This window comes from Rhinolophus ferrumequinum, chromosome 19 (genome assembly GCF_004115265.2).
Source record: "Rhinolophus ferrumequinum isolate MPI-CBG mRhiFer1 chromosome 19, mRhiFer1_v1.p, whole genome shotgun sequence".
Lineage (NCBI taxonomy): Eukaryota > Metazoa > Chordata > Mammalia > Chiroptera > Rhinolophidae > Rhinolophus > Rhinolophus ferrumequinum.
This window is the reverse complement of record NC_046302.1, coordinates 38,667,445-38,681,617: the sequence shown is the minus strand read 5'-3', so window position 1 is coordinate 38,681,617 and position 14,173 is coordinate 38,667,445. Positions and strand designations below refer to the sequence as shown.

At 42.2% G+C, this 14,173-nt stretch overlaps 1 protein-coding gene and 1 non-coding gene across 3 annotated transcripts in view; both read right to left on the bottom strand.

Annotated features, from left to right (window-relative positions):
* The window catches only part of KATNAL2 (katanin catalytic subunit A1 like 2), a 66,061-nt gene that overhangs the window by 12,109 nt on the left and 39,779 nt on the right, over nucleotides 1-14,173 (bottom strand). For both annotated transcript variants that reach the window (XM_033087514.1, XM_033087515.1), the window contains 7 exons: nucleotides 13,330-13,428; nucleotides 13,042-13,119; nucleotides 9,868-9,966; nucleotides 7,716-7,779; nucleotides 7,402-7,520; nucleotides 2,938-3,029; nucleotides 643-753 (listed from right to left, as the gene is read on the bottom strand). In XM_033087514.1, coding sequence (XP_032943405.1) covers nucleotides 643-753; nucleotides 2,938-3,029; nucleotides 7,402-7,520; nucleotides 7,716-7,779; nucleotides 9,868-9,966; nucleotides 13,042-13,119; nucleotides 13,330-13,428 — 662 coding nt within the window. The remainder of the gene's footprint in view (nucleotides 1-642; nucleotides 754-2,937; nucleotides 3,030-7,401; nucleotides 7,521-7,715; nucleotides 7,780-9,867; nucleotides 9,967-13,041; nucleotides 13,120-13,329; nucleotides 13,429-14,173) is intronic.
* LOC117012009 (U6 spliceosomal RNA) lies at nucleotides 12,212-12,318 on the bottom strand. The gene has a single exon (XR_004421089.1). It is a non-coding gene; the product is annotated as a U6 spliceosomal RNA (small nuclear RNA).

Here is a 14,173-nt window from a genome sequence, read left to right as displayed (position 1 = left end):
CCTGTCTCACCTGTACCCCAAAAGAAATAATGTACATGAAAATATTCTTGGAACTATAAAGGGATTATAGTGATTTTGTAAATATACTCTCCAAGTAGATTCTGCTTTTCCCTAGTCAACATCTCTTATTTCCCAATTCCACTTCTAGAATTGTTCTTCAACCACTGTGGGATACAGTTTGAATAAAAGACTCTGAGAGTAGATTATATTTTCCATTAGAGATTATTTAGCTTCCTATTTACTGCGCAACATTAAAGAAAATATTTTCCTCCTAACTTAAAAAACGTTGAATACTGTTAAAATCCAAACATACTATTTCTGGACTATTCCTTGAGTCCTGGAGATTTCAGCATTTTATAGTTCTCTACCCAAGTCCTGTTTAAATATAGCAAATAAATTGTCTTTTGACTCAAGATGTCCATTTTCAATATGGTCAGTGGTAGCCCTGGCTTACGTTCCTTCTATTAAGACAGATTCTTGCACGGTACAGAGAGCAGGGTTTGAGGACTTGAACAGGAAAGCTTTAGATTAATCTTCCAGGGCTAGAACTGAACAACGAGGCTTTGCCCCAAGTGGCCACTGTCATGTCTTCATGTATATTCAGTGAAAATGTATTCAAAATGTGCTCTCTATGTCTCTTACCAGGGCAGGTTAGAAGCTGCTAAGACAAAGACGAGATCTTCGGAGCGAGCCAGCCCATCCATCTGCACCAGTAGCTCTGTCTTCATCCTAAGGCTTCCTTCGTGCTCCCCCCTGGGAACGACAAGGAGGTGAGGTTCTCCCCGGGGCAGAGCTCCGCTTCCACGACCCCAGAATCTCTCATCGTCGTGACTCACTGACTGTGGAAAGGGTCCCTTTCTGGCGGCGGACCCCTTCCTTGCCTCATTCTCGGGAACCACTCGTACTAGAGTTGGAGGAAACAAGCCACTGGGTACTACTTTCCCATAGAGAGGACGAGAGAGGAAGTCAGTGAATATAATGATGATATTGAAAAGAAAACCAAAGGTTGGCGGTGAACTAGAAAATAACTGAAGGCTAGACAGTGCCACTCATAGATTAAATGCAACCTGCTGTGGCTACCTGCAGTATTATTTACCCTTTAAAAAAAAAAAGGCATAGTTGAGAATAGTTCTTTTCATTTATGGAGCAGGCACGAAAGAAGTTTCACAGGCAGTGTTTCTGTTAATATAATTTATGGATACAAGCTGTCCAAAAAGAGAGATGAACTACTAGACTAAATCTGTTTCACTTTACTCATAAGGCAAGATAATGCTTTCCTTGCACAGCAGGTTGGAGGCAGTCTCCTGTGCCTGTTCATCCCCTAAGCGCCACCCCCCACCACTGCCAAAGACCCTCCCACCAAGAAAGAGCTCAGTACAGGACCTGCACAATCCAAATTGGTCTAAATACCACATCCAACACGCTCCCCTTCCTCTTCGCTTGTATAGACGGAGGTAAAAGGACAAAAAAAAAAAAAAAAATGCCTTGGACAACACAACATGCAGCTCCTCCTCTCTATGTGTGTGCGCTGGCAACCCAACCCAGGAATGTGGTTTTTAGGAACAATGCCCCTTACTATCTAACTACCTTTTCCTAAGAGAGCAGTCTCTCGGTATAGGTATGTATTTATTCAGCATTTACCCCTAATTATTATTCTTTTAACATAATATGACCCAAGAAGTCTTCCAAACACCTGCCCCAATTCCCTGACCAATTTCCTGAAAATTCTAGTTTTAGAATTAAAGTTCCAGACAAGGAAACTGAGATTCAAGGCCAAACCTGGAGCACACTCCAGGATAGGGGAGGAAGTTTTCCAATGAGCTCAGTCAGAGAGCTGTGGGAATCTGGGGATGGAGATGGACAAAGGGAACGGAAGAGCGAGTGCACAGGTCACGAAGGGAAGACAGGCCAGGCGTCCAGGGCTTTGCAGGAGGAATGACCAGCAGAGGGGCCTGTGCAGTTCCCTGCTCCAGTCAGGTCCCTGGGGCTGACAGCACCCATTATGCCATGGAATCTTCCTGTTTCAATCCGTGGACGCAGGAGTCCTAATGTCCCATGGACATTAAGGGTGGTTTCTCCCCACTGGGAAAATGGTTTTCAATAAGTAAAATTTCATAAATTATATTCCAGTTATACTTCCAACAAGCTAATTATTTGCTTTTTATTGCTGTTAGTTCTACATTGATGATAGATCCTTAGAGGCCAGGAATAAATGCACCATGTTGAGAATTCCCAAAGAGCTGGGGTTTTTTTCAAGCCAGAGGAGCCAAGTTTAGTAAAAAGGTTCAGAGAAAAATACCTCTGATGAAGACAGAAAGACATTCTTAACCACCACCCCCCGCGCCCCACACACATCGAAGGCTCATTACCGTCTGAGACGTGAACTAGAAATGGACAGTCTTCCCTGCTGAGGACATTAGCGAACACTTCATCTTTAGACATGACATATGTGACGTATTTAAAATCGGACATGCCGAGCCACAACCTGATGTCACAGAGAAGTGCTGGCTTCCCTGGCCTTGCACACCTTGTCAAGGACTGTCCCTCTTGGGACTTGGCCCTTTGCAGCCCTGTTCCCCACAGGCAGCCCCCCTGGCTCCAGAGGAGGCAGTCACAGGCGGCTATTTTGAGCCAGCAGGACCGTTATGGCAGCCTGGGACTCGGGGGGCTGCGTGATCTTCAGGCCCGAAAACCACTCTGTGGGGAAGGGGGGAAGGGAGGATGACATTTCCTCCGGTGATAAAAACTACTTAAATCAGCTATTCAGTTAACAGGATCTAATTTAAAGACCTTTCCGTGTGTCTGCAGAAAATTTGTGGGCTTATTAATAGGCTCATTCTGCTGGTAAATGTCGATAGGCTTCCGACCATCAAACACACTTACAAGAGGGGAGAAGTGATGACCAAAAAAAAAAAAAAAATCAACTCTATCTGTTACCCAGGAGCCGTGCCTCTCTGACTCATCACCGATTCCAGCTCGTCCAGGAAGATGGTGGAGGGGGCGTGATAACGAGCAAGCTCAAATAGCACCTGGGTGGGAGAAAAGCAGCCACAGGTTCAAATTCATGTATTTAAAGTTCTGAGATGCTTCCAGAGATTAAAAGCTTAGAGTCGCTGTAAAGCATTTTATGCTACACTCTGCTATTTCACTAATAACTTCATAATCATTACAATTATTTCTCCCTAGCACACCCCATGGGGTTCGATGGTCCAATTATTTCCATTTATCACTTAATAAAATTAGAGACAGAGAGAGGAAGTGGTTAGCCCAGAGTTACTAATCATAAATGGGAGAGCTTAAGATAAAACTCAGCTCCCGAATTTCCAGTCCGTTAGCTAACCCCTGTGACCCCCTGTCAATAACGTGTTCCATAGGGACACAAGAACCTTGGAACGTGTAAAATCCTTTGATGATTTTCCCTAGCCCTTTAGGGACAGTGAAATGGCTATTCTCAGAAGGAAGAATAACAGGAAAAGGATCGCGTTCAAGTCATGGATAACAATACCAAAGAATTTTGCCCCTTTCTGATCCCCAGATTACTCCACGGGGTCCCTCTACCACCCCAACACTGCTGTTTGGCTCAGGTACTTGAAGGCAATTCCCGATTGAATAAAATGTTCCATTCCAGAATAAAATGTTATGGACTAAACAAGAACAGGAAAGCAAGCATCAAAAGAACAGACATATTAAAAACAAAATAAAGAGCTCTAAAGGGAGATGTGGCAGTGATGAAAAGAGTATAAAAAACTAAACCTTTTTTTTTTTTAACCCTGAAACTGATCTCTTGAGCACCATACACAATTCTTCACTGGTTGATTGGAGAAAGCAGCTGAGATTTAGAAAAGAATAGAGGTTCTTTAATAGGCAGCGGGGATTTATTCTCCGTGTCACATAGCGCTAGCAAAGCATCACAGAACAACTAAGGGGGGCATGGCTCAGGAGAAGCCAAACTGTGGTTTTCTTGCGTAGTAGCAGGTTGTCCCTCCTAGCTCTCCCTGTCACCAAATAGGAAATTCCTTGCCTTTACCACGACTCACATTGTGGTACATCCAAGCTCATGCTCAAGTATTTCCCTGTACGGAATCTTGTTTCATTCAGCCAAGACGATTGGCTCAGCCTAATGGACTGAGAGAACAGTGTCAATTCTGGACATTCATCACAAATGCCTTTTAGACAGAATAGAGACTACCTCGTTAGAAGCAAGGACTTACCTTCCTTGTCTCTGACACACAACACACACACACACACACACACACACAAATATACCCGATATTAAGGATGATTACACCAGCAGCAACCTACCCAATGAAACATAGACTATTAGGACTCCTTATTAGATTCATACACATTTTTTAAGGAGCTCCCTAAGGTGCAGAGAGACCAAAGGGCAAGACAAGACCAAAGGAGAAACACACGTGGAGTCTGTGTCTCCATGTTGACCACACCACTGCTCTTTCCACTGCCCGATGATATAATCCTGGGTAAGTGCTCTGGAAGCATCAGTCTAAAATTTTCAAAAGTACTTGGAGGAAGTTAAATCACATAATTGGGGGGAAGGGAGGGTGTTGAAAGATGTAAGCACCAACAGGTGTGTGCATTTGCTAAAGAGACCACTCAGCTATTCAATAGCATCAGTTCCTAAGAGGCACGAACATTAGGAGAGGAGGGAGGAACATAACCCAAGGGTTCCCTATAAATAACTCTTAATTGGAATAGAAAGGGAAGCAAATGGTAGGAAAGCTTCTTTGATTTAGGGGAAGGTCCTGAAGGGCTTTCTTTACTTGAAAGCTTCATGGTAAGGAGCTTGACAGCATTGACCAAGATTTTGCAGGTGAAGATCTTTACAAGAGCTCAGAATATAAAGTAGTTTCTGAAAGGATAGAAAATGAGATCCTTCAAGGTTAGCAGAGGTTATCTGTTTCCCTCTTGAATTAGTTTTTTAAATATCAAAAATGAAAATGCATTTCACAGAAGAAATGCAAATTCTTCTAAACCTATAAAAAGATGCTCAAATTCATTCAGAATGAAAAAAATGCATATTTGAACACCAAAATATTACTTTCACCGTCAGTTTGGCAAAGATTTTAAAATTTGGGTCCTACGCAGTGTTGGCCAGGGTGTAGGGAAGCAGACACACTCACCACTGATGGGAGTGTAAGCTGGCGTAACCCTGTTGGCAGTCATTCATTCCCTCTGGCCCAGCAATTCGACTTCAAAGAAATTGCCCTACATGATTGTATATGTGAAGTCGTGTGTGTGTAGTAAGACTGTTCATGGTAGCTTTGTTCATAAAAGCAAGAGACTGGAAACAACCTAAATGTCCATCAAGCAAACACTGATTAAAATGTGTTTTGGGACACACCCATGCAATGAAATACCATGGAGACATATAAAAGAACATGCTCTAGCTATAGCAATGTGAAACAGTATCCAAGTTATAGCGTTAAGTGAAAGAAAAAAATGCAAGGTACAGAAAAACGTGTTCCTACTTGTATTCACAGAGTTGTTGATGTTAATGTATAGAAATGTTCCACAAGACCGCACAGCAGCTGTAGCCGTTTGTTGCCTCTGGGAAGAAGGCTCGGGGTCTATGTACCCTTTTGTACTATTTTTTTTTTTAAAGACTAGTTATTTTTTAAATATATTGTAAAATAAGGAGAGAAATTGAGGGAGGAATCATTGCCTCAGTCTTAGAATTCTAACAAAATAATACTGAAGCAAAGGAAAACTTTAGTTAAATACAACACTCACACAGAAGGGAGAGTTCAGGTTAAATGACTTTTCTGGCTATTCAGCATTAAACAAGAAAATCTTTTTAGTTTCCATCTTTGTTAAGAATAATCCCAAAATATCTGAGTGTATTCTGTCCAGGTAAGTTCTGTCCAGGGAATATAATGTAACCTTCCTTTGAACACCTTGCAGTGTATTGTGCTCGTAGTTCTACCCACCCTTTTTCATGACAGAGGATGAATCTAAACTGATTCTTGGGGCATTTTGTAAGATTCTTCTTGTTCCTCAGCACACAGAAATGGAATATTAAAAATATAAAGTCTTCAGGCTGATAATGATTTTAGTTTCAGCTGGAACCCACAAATTTAGGAGCAATTAAATTCAGGTCCCATCTTTGGATCTGGTACTGAGTTAGACTCAAGGTGAAGCACAAAGAAATGTAGGTTGTCAACATATGATTTCCACAAATTACAATCTTAAAGGGGTGATAAGAATTTATAAAAACATTTGAAACATTTGAAACAACTTAAGAACAATATCAAAGTAATAAATAAGGTTATTTTAGGTAAATAAATCCTTTAAAAATAGTCTATTCCGCCTTCCAATTAAGCCACAATACTTCGAAAATGAATCATCTAAGAGAATATAATTTAAGAATGATACTTTAATTTCTTTTCATAAAATATATAATATTTATATTCTCTTAGGAGTGATTACTTATCAGTCATTCCACAGAGTGCAATAGTTTAACAGGATTTCTGAGAAGGATCCACCTTACATTGAGGCATAAATCATTAACAGTTGTACTCAAAAGGTAAAAATTTATAATATAAAATGTGACATAGACTACGAATGAGATATTATAAAGATGGAAACAATCTCTTAAGGAAAGAAAAACACCCTGCAGGCTATGGGCATTGTGGAGGAAAATTGCTCAGGGCATCTGAAAGAATAATTAAGTTTCTTGCTTCTTCCCATGAGTACCTGGGTAGTACAGGGACTAGCATACAGTCATAGCCTCTCAATAAATGTTAACTGAATATACTGCACATACTTAATAATAAATGCTTCTCGAGTGAAGGAAAAAATAGGCCACTTCAGAGACAATTTTTTTCCAGCTTTCATTCCTAAGTTGCATGAATCACAAAAGGGCTGTTGGTCAAATTCCCAAAGGAAGGGAGATCATGTTTTGCGGATGGGGACATAATTAATACCCACATATAGTAGTCAGTCCATCTCCCGGGCTCTTGGTAATCAAGATCCAGGATAAATTCTAACATATAAATCACCTGAAAACAAATAAGTGGTAACATCATTTTGTATCACTGGAACTTATTCTAAAAAAACAGAATCAAGAATTCCTGTATCTATGAAACAAATTGGTGGTTACCAGAGCAGAGACGGGCTGGAGGGCAGGCAAAATAAGTAAAGGGGATTAAGAGGTATAAACTTCCAGTTATAAAATAAATGAGTCACGGGGGTGTAATGTACAGTATAGGGAATATAGTCAATAATATTGTAATAACTTTGTATGGTGACAAATTGTCACTAGACTTTTCATGAGATCATTACATAAGGTATATAAATATCAAATCACTCTGATGTACACCTGAAACTAATAGGATATCGTATGTCAATTATACATGAGAAGAAGAAAAAAAGAATTCCTACCCGAACAAGCTTTTCTGAATCCCCTCTCCACTTGCTGACAATGGTAGACGCAGAAATGTTAAAGAAGGTTGTTTTGCATTCCGTGGCCACAGCTTTGGCCAGTAAGGTCTTTCCTGTACCTAGAGACACACGTGGATCAAGCATGAGCTGCACTTGAACTTCATTTCTCTGCTTACAGAAAGCAGTTTCCCAAGCAAAAAAGGAGGAGGTTCCTCAGCTCTCTTTTACCCCAGTCCTGAAGCGAGGACAGATGAGGCAGCTCATCCTCTGCATACACACTTAACACCAAGACCAAACCAGAAAGGGCAGTTTACCTGGAGGGCCGTAGAGCAGTAGTCCTTTCCAGGGGGAAAGAATTCCTGTAAACAGCTGTGGGTACTATGGGAACAAGGAACAGTGATGAGCGTTGTTGTCGGTATGTCACTCACCCTCAGCACAGCTAGTGAAGCTGGAGTGCAACACAGCACAACCAAAGAGGCAGGTCTCCCTGTTGTTAAGCCTGGCTGCTTCTATAGGTATCGTCTTGATCCCGACTTGACTCTCACACTTGATAGGAACGCACAGCTTAATTTGTATGGCTTTTGAAAAGAGCAACTTTTTTTAAGGAAAAGAAAGGCATAGGTCGGTGCTTTTCCTCTCTATCGCAGTGGCTATTTCTTACATGCATAACCTCATTTCCACCTCCCCCCACTCCCGAGTTCTAGACGCAGGGCATGTGGCAATCTATTGAAGGTTGTAAAACAGGTGCAAACTTGAAGAGAAATACTAGAACTAGCAAATCAAACACAAAGCTTTAGTGAAGCCTGGTTCAGAGGGTGGGAACGTTGAATGCTGAATGCGTCATGGGACCCTGGCTCCAAAAGGGACATGCATGAACCTCAGTGAACCTCTCCCTTTAGTTCAAATTCAAGCAGTCTGGAGGGTGGGTGGGATTGGTAGAGAACAACCAGAAGGGAAGATAAGAGTAAAACTATATCTAGCTATTAGGTTCTGGCTGATGCTAATGACAAAACTTCTACGTCACTCCATATAGAGCTTATACGACCATGGAGATAACACATCCAGAGAGTTGCCGTGAGATGTTCTATCCTTTCCAGACATCTTGGATTATCGAGCCACTCAGAAGAAATGGTGAGTAAACTTCTACTCATTCTGAGTACACAATTAATATGTTTCTTATTCCCATGGCTGAACACAGGAAACAATAAGGGGAAAACAAAATCTAAAGTTTTTAATTTTGTCTCATTAGAATACAAGCATCCAAAAATTAGGGGCTGCCTGGGCTCGGTGGTAAAATTAAATAGGTCATTCAATAAAAGTAAATTTGTAATCCTGTCCGCAGGAGATTACAGAAAACGACCACAAACTATTTGCAGCTCCTTCCACCACGAAGCAGAGTATATTTCTCCACCACTTGAATCTGAACTTGGCCTTGTGATTTTGGCCAATGGGACATTAGCAAATAGAAGAAAAGGCTTGAAAATATCAGACTAGCAAATATGAGGAATGTAAGGAAAGACATGGGAGACGCTCATGGATGGGGACCTGCCCTTTCTTGCTTCTGTCTGGGAACTCTCTGCCCCCATGTGAACGAGACTGGGCTTGCCTGCTGGAGGATGAGGGGTGCGTGGAGAGAGGCCTCAGCTGTCCTGTTTCTCCAGCTTTCCCAGCCTCTCCATCTTTTCCAGCGACCCTGGCTGATGCCCCAGATTTGTGAATGAGGCCGGCCAATATCATGTGAAAAAAGAGATGAGCGGGTCCCGCTGAGCCCAGCCCTGACTGCCTGCCCACAGAATTGCCAACAAATAAATCATTGTTGTTTCAAAGCCACTACATTTGTGGGGTGTTCTGTTATACAGCAAAAGCTGTGTGATACACTGACCTTCTCATCACCTCATTTGTAAACCGAACACGGAGAGAGTCTTATTTTTCTGTTTTTCTTCCAGTTTAGGGAGCCACTTTGCACAGAGACTTGTCAGGAGTCAGCAATGAGTGCAACATGCTGGTCTTACTAGCCAGTGCCCTGGAAGGGGCTGTCTAGTCTTTACAACCAGCCAAAAGCAAAGCTGCTGGGGTTTTTTTTGGGGGGATGATACATATGAAAACGAAGTGAGTGGCCATCTCCTACAGGAGGTATTGAGACTATATTTTTACAGAGGTAGCCTAATTTGCATCAATCTATAGGAACTGACAAATCATATATCCTACAGAGTCTTTGATCTTAAAGTACCACTGAGAGCAGACACCTGCCTTGAACCTACCTGTAACATGATTTCAAACTGCCTAGAATGGACTGGGCCTTGGTACGTACTCCAGTACTGAGAAAGTATTGCAACACAAGCAAAAAGTTAACTTGCAGGCAGAAAATTTTCCTGCGTTTCTCTCCCTGATGCACCGGCATATGACATACAGCTTGTCCAATGGATAATGAACAGAAATAACCCCCATGAGGCTTCCCATCCTTACCCTTATAGGATACACAACAGCTTCTTTGACTAACTGCTTGGCTGTATCGAGTCCAATAATGTCATTCCACTTTATGTTTGGATTATGGAGATAAATGTCCTGCAATGCACATTTGATCATTTTGTTAAAACTAATGTTTTCCTCCACAGCTGTAATAAACACAGAAGCTGCAGAATACTTGACTTACACTAGGACATAAAGTGCTGGTGATAAAAATTTTTCATGTTAGATATATGTATATATGCACATTGTAATTTCAGGTTGGTTCACCAAAGGAACGCCGTTACAATAGTCAGTGATTCTCCCTGAAGAAGATATTGATAATATAACGTGATATTTTTAGGGGGGAAAAAAAGCTCCTGACGATGGACTATACCTGTCTTCAGTCAATAGCAAACCAGGCTGATTTACAACCGTAATTAAAGAAGCTACAGAATATGCCTTCAAATTACATTAGCTTTTACTGTAAAACATACTTCGTAGTTGGTGCCTGGCCGGCCTCTCTCTTGCTCCTTGATCTCACAAACACTTTCTTAATTTGTTACATAAAAGAGATAATGCTCCTCTAAAACCAATTTCTCTTTTTCCCTAGTGATCGCTCCCTACTTCCATCAAGAGCAATTGCTTCTACAAAATTCAAGGAAGCCAACAACCAAGCAAAAGTGAGTTTTCCCCTCTCATAGTAGAGCCCTGTAGGAACCGTCTAGGCCAATCAATTAAGATAGCTTTTACTGATAACTCATTTACAGTTTCCAAATTTCAATTTCACCAGATGCCTCAGAACAGTCACTCAGGGGCTTTTCTCAGTAGGAGCTGTGTCGGGCCAACTGAATATCTAGAATATCTAGAGTGTTACATCAACAAACGAAACACACACGCACAAAAACCCCACCTCTTTTCCAAAATCATTCTGATGACTACAGAACAATCTGGAGTCTATTTTTTTAGTTATTTAATTTTTAAATAAGTAATGCATGCACAAGTTCAAAAATATAAAAATATATTTTAAAAACGCTGGGGAGACATTATGCTCCCACTCCTGTCCTTCATTCTTCCCGTTCACTTCACCACAGGTGACGACTTTTATAAGAGACACTATGTACACAAGTGATTTTGGTCGTGCATAATATGCACGATCCAGTCCTGGATGGGATGACAGAGAAAGGACTCAGCCTGCCAAGATCTTGGGAGAAACCACCATCTCTCTAAAGCCTGGATCTGCATGCCCACCAGCCATTCATGTACTTATTACCCCCCTTTCTTTGGAAATGCTTCACACACAGTGGGTGTTCGTCTACCTTGGAAGTCAGAACATCCACAGATAATAGCAGTATTTCTTGCCCTCTTCTAAAGCTGACATTGAGTTCCACCTGGTAGTGTCTAATTTCCCAATAGGAAGTTTCTCTTGACAGCAGTCAAAAGTCTTCAGTCAGCACTCAACCAGGCTGCCTCATGCGGTAGTGAGCTGCCCGTCACTGTTAGCATTCAAGCAGAGGCCGGATGACTACCTTCCGTGGTACTGTAGAAAGGATTCCAGACGGAACCATTTCAGGCCACTTCCACTCGACAACTCTGTCATCAGGAATCATGTTATTCTCTTGCAAAAACAGTAATGAGACTATAGCTTTTTGTGGTCATAAAAAGTAGTTTTCTCTGCTCTCTTTCGCATCCTAGTTACCATAGCCTGGCTCCATCCGTCATCCTCTCACTGGCAATCACTTCACAGCGGGTTTCCCTACCTCCGTTTCTTTGATAGCCATCCAGTGTCATTAAAACAAGCTATCTAAAAGCACATTTGAAAAAATTTTTTTTAAATAAATTTAAAAAAGCACATTTAATTATCCCATTCTCGATGGACACCGGTGAAAGATTCCCCACCTCTTACAGACAGGTTCCCTGCCCTGGATCCTGTTCACAGCACCCTCACGCTGGCCTCCCTTTCTCACTCCATTTCCCAGCACTCCTTGCGCTCTACTTGGCTGACTAGAAGCACTGCACAAGCGATACAATTTCGCAGATATGTACCTTGGCCCACAAAGTCCCCCAGTCTCCATCTTCTACTCTTTTTCATGTGGCTATTCCCTACGTATCTTCTTCCCTAGCACTTTCCCCACTTTGTGACCCAAAACACCCCTCTTTTCTGCTCTCAAAGTGCACCTCACCTGTGGGATGAGGCCGTCGTGGTCAAGGGCTGGGTCGATTCGTTCACCTTTGTGTTTCCTGCCCCCAGAACCCACCTGACACATAATAGACGTGCAGTGAACAACTACTGCACTGAACAGAAACAGCTGGGGCACCCTGAACTACCTCAGTCACTGTGCATTTTTTTGGCATCTTTTTTTTATTATGGAACGCTCGCCTCACGAATTTGCGTGTCCTCCTTGCACAGGGGCCATGCTAATTTTCTCTGCATCGTTCCCGTTTTAGTACATGCGCTGCCGAAGCGAGCACTTTTTTTGCATCATTTTAAATATCTGTCTGAGCCTGCCTCGGTTTCAGTCTTTCAGGAAATAAGAGATCCCTGGAAATTGGAAAACTCTCCTATAACTCAGGCATCTCTCCTATTCCCAAGGAGCTTGCCCAAAGTCACACAGCTAGAAAGAGGAGGATGTAAGCATCAAATGCAGGTTAACGGATTCCAGAGCCTATGTCGTTAACCAAAAGACTCCCCTGCCTTTAGATTCTAGGGGGCAATCTTTAAAAATCAGTAGTTTGGATGGGAAGCGCTTTCCTGCTCGTCTTGTTTTTCATGGAAATTTCCACTTATGAAATCATCAGACTCCCCACATCTCTATTTCTATGCTTTGACTGTTTAAACAAGAGGCAGACGTGCTCTTTCCTTCTCTAAGAGGCTTTCTTTCCTTAACTCTTGGCTCTGCTCTAATACTCTTGGCTCTGCTCTTTCACCTGTCCTTTTCTTTCTAAGTCTTTTTCTCTTTTGGTTCTCTTGGCCTCTATAGTGAGATGGTGGGCTTTTTATATTGTAATTTTATGATTCTATAATTTATTTATCATGCATTATTATGCCTCTACACAATATGAGTGCCTTTGCAAGTGGGGGCCCGTTATAAATAAATGATCATATTTATTGTTATTAATAAAAGCAGCAGCCCGCAATGCTCCAGCAGCCCCAATGCGCCTCCATAAATTTGTGAATTGAACATCAGATCTTACCCGGCTCACCACGGCTGCCAATTCTCGCATCTCACTGTTCATGCCAATAAGTGCACTCAAAGGTTTCAGCAGTCGTTCCTGGTGATGGGAACAGAAAGCCTCACGTTATATAATATGGCTTCGTAACTTAGGAAGGAAAGCAGGGCACAGATCTCGGTGACATAAACCGTGGCGGTGGCTATGAACTTCGACCTCATCTCAAGCTTTCCCTGGACCCAAAATTACGTTTCTAAAATTCCTCTGGACTTTGGCAGTTCGCAAGATGAATGTCACATCTTAGCCACTTACTGAGGGGTCTGGGTTACAGTCGAAGCTGTTCAAGCCGAGTTCGCTGGTGGCTCCTTTGATAGCGTCTGTAATCAGCCCTCGGAAGTCGATGACTGGGCCCTGGAAGGGAGTAAGAGTTACTTACACCATGAAAACGTGAGGGAAGACTCTCCAGCTTCATTAAACCGAGACACATGTATGTGCCTTGGTGTGTAGGGCAACATACAGGGAAGCTTTAAAAAGAACCTGCACTAATAATGAATAAGGTCATTTCCTCAAGTTGAAGCGCTCCAGAAATAAAAGAAGTTGTCAATAAATTCTTCAGCGTGAAGTCGGTTCGAATAAAAATCCACAAGCATTTTTCAAGAACTGACACATACCGTCTGCTTCGTTACCTGTCTAGTTCACCTTTATTGTCTCTTCCCTTTGACACATTCCACACGCAGGAAGAACTCATTGCTGCAGGAGGAATGGTAGTCCCTATTTACTGACTCGTGTGGATTTTCACCACTCAGTAGAGTGCGTGGCATGAAACAGGTGTGCAAGGTAGCTCGTGAGGATTCTTTCCAATTCTTATACCCCTTCCGCTAGTCAGGAGTGCTGTCCTAGCTTCACAGATGTGAAAGTAAAGCCAGAGGAGTTACGTGATCTGTCCAGGGCCACACAGCCCACAAGTGACGTCAGGCCAGGATTCACACCTAGATATCTGTCCCCCATTGTCCTTCCAATGCCACCTTGCCTCCCCAATAAACAGAAGGGAAAGATAAGGATGCATGCAAAAAAATAACAATAACTGTAGCCAGCATTAGTGAGTGTTTCTTACATGCTGGCACAGTACTAAGACCCTCCATTAAATGATTATTTC